General features: G+C 48.0%; 1 protein-coding gene across 1 annotated transcript; it reads left to right on the forward strand.

The window, feature by feature from the left end:
- Nucleotides 1-1,167: 1,167 nt before the first annotated feature.
- SKOR1 (SKI family transcriptional corepressor 1) lies at nucleotides 1,168-7,507 on the forward strand. Its single transcript, XM_033919862.1, has 8 exons — nucleotides 1,168-2,793; nucleotides 3,719-3,821; nucleotides 4,412-4,498; nucleotides 4,969-5,040; nucleotides 6,298-6,372; nucleotides 6,582-6,656; nucleotides 7,059-7,124; nucleotides 7,368-7,507. The coding sequence occupies exons 1-8, from the start codon at nucleotides 1,168-1,170 to the stop codon at nucleotides 7,505-7,507; spliced, it is 2,244 nt and encodes a 747-aa protein (XP_033775753.1).
- Nucleotides 7,508-9,336: the final 1,829 nt, after the last annotated feature.

Genomic DNA, 9,336 nt, shown 5'->3' on the forward strand with positions numbered 1-9,336 from the left:
GACTATTCTATGAAAATATGGGGTGCAAAGTTTAAAAAGCGACACCCCGGGACCACTTTCTGTCTTTCCTTGAAAACGAGAATTGATCAGTCTCTCCCCCGTTGCTGGGGGGGGGGGGGGGTTGAGCTATCGATCTGCTTTGTTTGGGGGAAGAAACCCCCCCTTCCCCCTCCCCCTCCCCCCTCTGGAGGGCACTCACCTTTGCCATCTCCCGCATTTGCCAGGGTGCTGGAGGCAAACGGTTAATGCAAATGGGCCGCTCCTCGGTGGGTGTGCCTTTGCCATCATGTTAACTGGCACCAGCTCCATCTCTGCAGCTTCCCTCCCACCGGCCATGTGGTCACTCTTGTTGCATCTTCTAGGCGGAGGAGAGAGCAGCCTGGGCGGCCGGCTCGGGGATCTGGAGTCTGGGACTTCGCCTAAAAAGCCAGGTGAGATGTCTGCCGGGCTGGACTAAGGCGCCTTCACGTCCTTCTCCTTATTGGGCTTTAATTAGACTTGGTGTAATTACAATTAAAGCTGCTTAATACGAATCCTTTTGCTTTGGCGGAGTCTTAAGTAAAGTGGCTGTCGCTAATCTTCTGTAAAGACATTAAAAGGGATGGATTTGGGGCCGCTCTCGGGCTTAACTAAGCTCTTGCGGTGTCGCCTTTCTGCAAACGGAGCATCCGGGCTGTCGTTTGAGGGGGGGGAGGGAGGGAGGGGGGGGGAGGTGGTTAAATACAGTTCGCGGGATCCCGTGTCACAGATGGAGGCAAAAGGGAGGCAGCGAGTTTCCTGCAAAAAGAGCTGGGTTTAGTCCCCTGAGCGGCTCCGTGAGTTTTGCTCTTTTGCTTCACTTTTGGGGGTGAATTTAATTTAGCAGAAAAAACGGATGTCATTTGCCGGACTAGGGGGAAAGGGATTGGAATGAATATTAAGAAATGATCACAAATCTCTGTCAAAATCCTCTTTTTAATTCATTGCAATTTTCTCTTCAATTCATGCATTTTGGGGGGGTTTTCCCCGATTTATTTTACACAAAAAAAACCCCAAACCCAGTCGGGTTGTTACAGAGACTCTTATTTCTGCCGTGTTCACTGCTTCCTGCATAAACCCCCGGGGGCTGGAAAGTAACCTCTGCTTCTCTCTCTCTCTCTCTCTCTCCTTGTCCGCAGAAGCGGGGGCATGGACGCCATGGCCGGTCAGCTGGGCAGCGCCAGGGACAACAGCTCCTCCCCGACCTCCAAGCCGGAGCTGCAGTCCTACAGCCTGAAACCCAACCAGGTGGGCGAGGCGTCCTTGTACGGGGTGCCCATCGTGTCGCTGGTCATCGACGGCCAGGAGCGCCTGTGCCTGGCGCAGATCTCCAACACCCTGCTCAAGAACTACAGCTACAACGAGATCCACAACCGGCGGGTGGCCCTGGGCATCACCTGTGTGCAATGCACTCCCGTGCAGCTGGAGATCCTGCGCCGGGCCGGGGCCATGCCCATCTCGTCGCGCCGCTGCGGCATGATCACGAAGCGTGAGGCAGAGCGCCTGTGCAAGTCGTTCCTGGGCGAGCATAAGCCACCTAAGCTGCCCGAGAACTTCGCCTTCGACGTGGTGCACGAGTGCGCTTGGGGCTCACGCGGTAGCTTCATCCCGGCACGCTACAACAGCTCGCGCGCCAAGTGCATCAAGTGTAGCTACTGCAGCCTCTACTTCTCGCCCAACAAGTTCATTTTCCACTCGCACCGCACCCCCGACGCCAAGTACACGCAGCCCGATGCCGCCAACTTCAACTCTTGGCGCCGTCACCTGAAGCTCAGCGACCGGGGGGCCACAGACGACCTGAGCCACTCGTGGGAGGACGTCAAGGCCATGTTCAACGGGGGCACCCGCAAACGCACGTTCTCCCTGCAGCACCACCAGCACCACCACCAGCAGCAGCAGCAGCACCCGGCCCCCAAAGGCCCTGAGCAGCCCCCCAAGAGCCTGCGCCCTGATCCCCCTGATAGCCCTGGTCCCCCCTCCACCACCGCCGCTGCCCTGGCTGTGCGTAGCTACCCCCTCATCCCGGTGCCCAGCAAAGGCTTTGGCCTCCTGCAGAAGCTGCCCCCACCCCTCTTCCCGCACCCCTACGGCTTCCCCGCCTTTGGCTTGTGCCCCAAGAAGGATGATGGAGGGGGCGGAGGGGGTGCGGGGCTCCCCGAGCCAGGCAAGGCTCTACCCGGCATGTTCTGGCCAGCGGGGGCACCCAAGGACACGGTGTACCCATCTTTTCCTGTCTTCTGGCCAGCGGCTGCAGCTGGGGGGCTGCCGGTGGGGCCCTACCCAGGGGCGCAGGCGCAGCCCAAAGCAGGTGCGGGGCCCGGGGAGCTGGAGGCGGAGCGCAGTGGGGGCTGCAGTCCCGCTGAGGGCCAGCAGGGGACGGAGGGAGGTGAGCGCTGCCCCAGCACCGAGGAGCGATCGGGGGACGAGGGGGCCACCACTGCGGGGACCACTGGGAGCCGACGGAAGCTCAGCTACATCTCGGCCTTCCGGCCCGTGGTGAAGGATGCCGAGAGCATTGCCAAGCTGTATGGGAGCCGCGATCCCCCGGCTCCGCCACCCCCACAGGCAGCTCCCGACCCTTACCGTGCTGCCCATGGCTACTTGTCCCCGGACCTGCTCAGTGACAGCTCGGACACAGCCGACGAGCCCGACGTGGACGTGGAGTCAAACCGCTTCCCGGAGGAAGAGGAAGGCTGTGAGGAGCCTGAGCCCCCTGCCCCAGAGAGCGCCCTGAGCTCACAACCCAGCCCCAGCAGCAGCGCAGAGGGATATGAGGTGAGAGCAAGGCCCAGGCGCTATTCATCCTTTGGGGTGGGGGGCCCTGTCCCCTTCTTAGTGGGGTGGTGCTTGCTTTCTAGTTCGGATGTGTTGGGCAAATTAGGACTTGAGAATTATAAATTGTCTTTAATTTTGAACTGAACTCAAATCTTTGTAAACCATCTTTTACCCGGCAAAAATGTTTCGTATAGATAACTGCTAATCTTGTGGATTTTTATTTCTACTTAAAAACAGTTGATCATCCATGATAAAAAGAAATTAAAAAAATCTTTCTCTGTTTTCTAAATATTGCAATGTGTAAAGGCAGCTCGTGTAGGATACTTTCTTAAATGCATCTCCATACGTTCACATTTTAAATGTATTTAGTAGCTGGCTGGGACAGAAAGGGAAACCCCCCCAAATTGTACCTGATAAGACTATATCGAACGTTTGATGTGGCCTAACAAAGACTCCGAGTTCAGGTTATTTCCCTTGACTGCTGCATTTTGGAGTACTTTGAACAGCTGAAAATTTACATCTAGAAACACTGAAATATAATTAATTGGACTAATAGAACTGCTTTTATGCTTCTGAAAATTACCTCAAATTAGGCGGATGCAGCGTTTGTGGAGACTGCCAGGCTTTGAAACCCTCTTGTCCTCTTTGCCACTGAATTTTAAATTGGGTAATTTTCTTTGGAGCACTAACAGTTCCAGTTGCTAAACCGTTTGTCCTCTCCTGTACTTTCATTCTGTCTGGGAAACGAATGCAACGGTTTTGTGACCTTCCAATATTCAGTAATTGGCAGTTTATTATCCGGCTTTTTGTTTTTTCTTTTCTTGACTAAATCAATCTGTTTAGAGCATGCAATGGGCTAGCGAGAGATTGGCTGGGGTGTACGAAATCGACACGGAATTGCATCTAAATTTTCCCAATTTTGCAGGTGTATACCCAGGAAAGCGAGGGACATATCCAGATTCTGAAGACCCCGTCCGTGGTCCAGCAAAGGCCTGCCAGCACTTATCCCTGCAACCCTAAGGCTACTGGTGAGAAGGTTGAAATTGGGGAGGGGGGTCCCCAGCCCACAGCTTTTCTACGGTTTTCCTGCAAAATTAGAAAGCTTCCAGAGTATCGAAAACATTTTCCTTCTTTTATTTATTTCTTGTTAATATTATCTTGCTGAGTTATACAACGCAGGACATAAATATTATCTCTCCAGATTAAGAAATCCCTTAAATAGAATTTTTGCTAACTGTTTGTTGGGGTTTTTTTCTAGTTTATAGTAATAATTAAATAGATTACAATTTACCCGATTGCAGAGGTTTACTATAAAAGCTTATTTCAAACATGCAATTTTTCAAGGTCGTAATTTAGATTTAGAATTTTGGAATATTTGCTGGAAAGCCTGTTTTGCCGCTGTGTTTTCTAAAATATTTTCAGTTTACTTAAGAAAGAAATGCCTTAATCCTCGGACTGGATACAATAGACGGGTTAAGCATTTAATAACTGGAATCGATCCGGACCTGTGGCTCTGTATTTTGTTCTGTATTGGCCTTTCAAGTGGATTCCCATTGCCCCCCGAAGAAGGCTTTATTCCTAATGCTATGTTATAAATTTCCTTTTCTTCTTCTTAAAGAGGCAGACGAGGAGCTGGACCCCAGAAAGTCCTACGTGGAACAAAGCAGTCACATTTCCCAGCCCAGCCCGATGAATCCTGACAGAGGTAAGAGCGAAGCTGTAAAGTCTTTTGTCCTGCCCCTGTCACAGAGTCCTCTTTTCCCTAATCCATTCTCTTAGCTAAGTTGGGGGGTTTTGGGGAGAAGCAGCCGTGACCCCTTAACTTTGCAGCTCTGCTCATGAAGTTTCTGTCTCTGAAGACCTGCTTTGAATCCAATTTTTTTTGTATCGTTTTCTTTAAATGTCCGCATAAATAATAGATCTTCTGACACTCCTTGTTCAGATGAGGAAGGAGCTGATTTAAATCACTGGTTAAAAGGCTGTCCCCTGCAGCTTTTACCAGCTAAATATTTAAAGAACTGGCTGAGTTGTAGTTTTCACTTGAGACTTGTCTGCCAGGAGAAAGGTGTGAAGTCGTAGCTAGATGGAAATCAGGAAGGACTCCTTCTAATGTTGTCTTTGAATATCTCCTGTCTTTGGGGCTGCACATGTCACCTGCCTCTTCTTCTGCTACAGGTGAGGACGGGCTCAGAGTGGATGTTACTGGCAGCCAGATACTAGAAAAAGACTTTGAAAATATGGCAAAAGGTGAGGTTCCTGCGCTTTCATAATACTGGAGTCTCAGGGTCCTCTAGGGACAAGACCTTGCTCCGGAATGACATCAGATTGGACAGTGTAAACGAGATTTGGAGCTAACAGGGCATCACATGAATAAAAGTTTTGTTTTTGTGTGTGTGTGTGGGGGGGGGGGTTACTATGTAATTTCATAAGAATAATAGTAAAAAAAAAATCAGTATAGGAACTTAGGTTGCCTCAAAGTACAGCAGATCTTGTGTTAAACTTCAGCTATGAGGGATGTATTTTCAGAACCTTTCCTCTCTTCAGCGCTTTCTAAAGGCTCTGACAGAGACCCCCCAGGAAAGAGGCAACAGCTCAGTCACATCCCCCCACCTCAACCCAGCTGGGCTTCCTGGCAGGAGCTGAGAAGCAGGTGAATTTAGAGGACCCAGGTCTGCCAGATCCCCTTCCCCTTTCAAGAATAATCTTTTAGCAATTTTCAATGAATGGAGGGGTTTTGTTTTTTTAAAGACACAGGATTTTGAAACCTACAGGGAAAGTTTGAATGTTTAAATTATAATGCACTTCTGTTCTGTAAAACAAGTTTTAAGTTGACCAAAATCACGGTATTGTCCTGTTGGCCTATTAATATGGGACACTTTTTATTATCCTCCTTAGTTTTTCCATTTGCTATATTTAATTAACTGTCCCAAACTTCTTAGGTCTTCTAGTAAATGGCCTGGACTTTATTTTCACTTTCTTTATAATTGGATCTTTGTGTTTTTCGGGGATAATAAATCGAAAGTGAAAAGCAGGACTTGCAAAGGGGATCATAATTCAGCCCTTCTTTTCTAATCCCCCAAATCGGTTTCCCTGCCTTGGAAATATAAGGCGCTCAGAAGCCTTAAGGGAGCTGTGAATAGTCCAGCTAGAAGAGTACTGTAGGAATGAAATGCTTCCTACCTGGGGGTGGACCAAGAGACAAACGTCTACTGAAGACATTTCAATATACACTTATGTGAATGTCTCCATTTCTGTCCGTTTCAGGGGACGGCAGGCTGGGCATGGAAATTTTGTACTGGGGGGGGGGGCTGTGTGGAGATGTTGTGCAGGTGGACAGGACACAGCTGAGTTCTGATGGGGGGGGGGGTGTCTGTTGATGTGTATTTAGGGGTGAGGCTAGATGTCTGCGGTATGTCTATTGTGGAATAGTGATGGTGTGGCTGGGCTGCTAAACTGGACCCCAGACTTTCTCTGGACATCCCTTGTCTTTTTATTTTTCAACAGATGACTTACAGAAGCTGCTGGTGGAGCAGATGGATCTGCGCAAGAAACTAGAACGGGAGTTTCAGAGCTTGAAAGGTACTGCGCGCACTTTCGTCTCCCACCTGGGGTCTCGGGGGACGGGATGTGGGCAGTTTTCTCTATATGCAGCAAAAGGGCCAGTGGAGAGGAAGCAGCTCTCTTCTCGGGGCCTCTCACCTAGACAGATAATTGCCTTCCCGTTAAGTGGGTCTTTTCTGGTGACAAGGGCTGCCAGCCCCGCTTAACCCTGCCTTCCATTTCTTCAGACAATTTTCAGGATCAGATGAAGAGGGAGCTGGCTTATAGAGAAGAAATGGTCCAGCAGTTGCAGATCGTGAGAGGTAAGAGGAAGAAGGGAATTCTACTTTGGGTTTTTGGGTTTCATTTAATATCCTTTGTGTACTCCGATTAGCTTCAGAATTGCAAACAAGCGCAAGAAAGGGCTGGAAGGCATCATTAGAAAGAGTGATTGAAGGTCTTGGCACAGCCGTTTCCTTCCTTTATCTAAATTAAAAATCGAAGCGTAAAATTACCTGGGTAGTAAAGCCCAAGTTGGCTTTAATTTTGGTTAGCCCCGTCTGCCTCATACAGTATAATTTAATCTTCAATGGCTTTTATATATTTTTCTGTATTCCTTCGGAATCTTTCTTGTCCTCTTTCTCTCCAAACCTGGTCTTTTCTCTTTGCTGAAGTTAAGATGCTTTTGACTTTGAAATGACCGACTGTGCTTTCTCTCCCTTCAGATACGCTGTGTAACGAATTGGACCAGGAGAGGAAGGCGCGCTATGCCATCCAGCAGAAGCTGAAAGGTATTTTCCCTTTCTGCAACCCCCAAGTCTGAAGGAGTTAGACAAGAGGCAATCCCGAGCCCAAGAAGAGCTGCCCAAAAGTGTCCAGCAGGGGAAGGGAGGGGAAGAAACAGGTAGAAAGGCTCTAAGCTGGGGGAGCAGTGGGGGACATTGTTTGTCTACTGGGGCTGCCCTATGTAAGCAATAAAGCAACTCTGTTCCTCTTCAGAGGCCCATGACGCTCTCCATCATTTCTCTTGTAAGATGCTGACTCCAAGGCATTGCACCGGGAGCTGCTCCTTCAAAGCCCCTCTCCTGCCCCCGTGATCCAGCTCTGGACCCTGAGACGAGCCTGGGAAGGCGCCGAGACGTGCAAGGACTGGGGAGGCTCTCATCACCTGTAGGCATTGGCGCCCACCTCTGCACGTGTGAATAATGTACAGAACTGAGCACTATGGACCGGAACCAGAGCAGGGCAGCAACACCGGCACCGGCTGTGAATACAATTATACATATATAAATATATATTGAGAGAGAGGTCGATGTATTCACTGTTCAGTCGGAGTCTTCTAAATACAGTTTGTGTGTTTCCCATTTCTGAAAATATTCCCAGAGGGGGAAGTCGCTGTGCAATAGATGTCTTGGTGCTTTTATTGATAGAGACTTTATTTATTTATTCATTTTTTATTTGCTTTCACCATCCGTTGTAAATTATTGTAAGCAGCACTTTAAGAGCAATTTATGGACTCGTGTACAAAAAAAACAAAACCTCAACTTGGTCTACAGAAAATGTACGAGTGCTTTGTTTTAAATTAAAAAACAAAACAAAACTTGAAACAGCCCGTGGACTCTTTCTCAGGCGTTTCCTCAAACTCTCTAGGCAAGTGCCTATGTCAAATTCCACTCGTGCAGAGCCCCCTTCTCCCTCTCCCTTTGGCCATCTGGAGCTTTAGGTGGATGGTCTGTGGGTTCTGCATATATTTTCTCTAAGGGACGAAGGTTAGAACTGGAAGCATAGGAAGTGGGGGGGGGGGGACTGGGGGGGGTATTTGTGTAAGGGCTCTGCTGCCCTTATATTAACACCAGCCGGTGACAGAGACACAGGAAGTATTTAGGCCACTATCAGAAGTTTTTAGAGACGGTAACTAACCTGTCTGGGTTGGTTTGCTTTTAATATTCTGTACAATGATGCTAAAACGGAATTATCCTCATTTCCAGAATGACATTTATAGTACAAGAGGTGCCGATTATTTTCTTCCTTATTTTTAGATGTTAAGTGTCTTAAGTTACATTTTTAAAGGCATCCTTAGCCTAGGCGGGGAGTTATCCTAAAGGTTTGTCTTCGTCTAGCGTCCCCGCAGGGCTATGGACTGGGTCTGATTTCAGAGGTCTCTCGCTGGCATTTCTCAAACATATTTTCAGACACTTTTCATGTGGAAGGGGATCACTTTGGATCTAGTTTTTGGTTTGGGAAACTTGAGTTTATAAATCATGCAAACACGTGTTTCCCAATACAAATAATGAGCCCGATTCGGCTCAGAAAAGAACTGCTTCTGCCAATCAGGATTTATATCTGTGCACAGAAAAACCAAGAGGTGTCCGGCCTGCTGAAATTAGTGCTTCTGCATCCACAATAGTCAGATGGCAACTGTGGATCATGCATCGATGCATTTAAAATGATTTACTCCTACTGTTATCTTTGCTTGAAGCATATTGGGACAGATGGTCTGATGGAATTGTCCCATTTTGCATCGATGGCAGAGCAGCTCCCTTGAATCAGGTCTGAGGACGTCACAGGACACAAAACCCGGTCCAGACCTTCTTCTGGACTGGCCAGACTGGGCGCAGAGCCACCAAGCAAAGAAAACAAAATAATAATATAATGGCAATATTTAGCAACAAAAGACCTTTTCACTTGGGAGTTGAATTTAGACGTTGCTCTAAGTTATAGATTAAAAAAAATATAATAAATACACATAATATGGAAAATAAGGTGATACTTTTTTAATTGGACTAATATATATGTATATAATTGATTAGCAGGTCATCACCACCACCTTCATGTTTTCATTTATTTATCTTTGAAGTTTAGTGCATGGCTGTCCTACCACTTCATGCTTAGATTTGCCATAGTTGAGAGCAAATCCAGGTCACTGACTTGTGCAGAGGGTGCTAAAAATTTCTCAGCTCAACCAAGACAAGAATGAGGTGGATCTGGTTCATTCAATGATCT

Source organism: Geotrypetes seraphini, chromosome 14 (genome assembly GCF_902459505.1).
Source record: "Geotrypetes seraphini chromosome 14, aGeoSer1.1, whole genome shotgun sequence".
Lineage (NCBI taxonomy): Eukaryota > Metazoa > Chordata > Amphibia > Gymnophiona > Dermophiidae > Geotrypetes > Geotrypetes seraphini.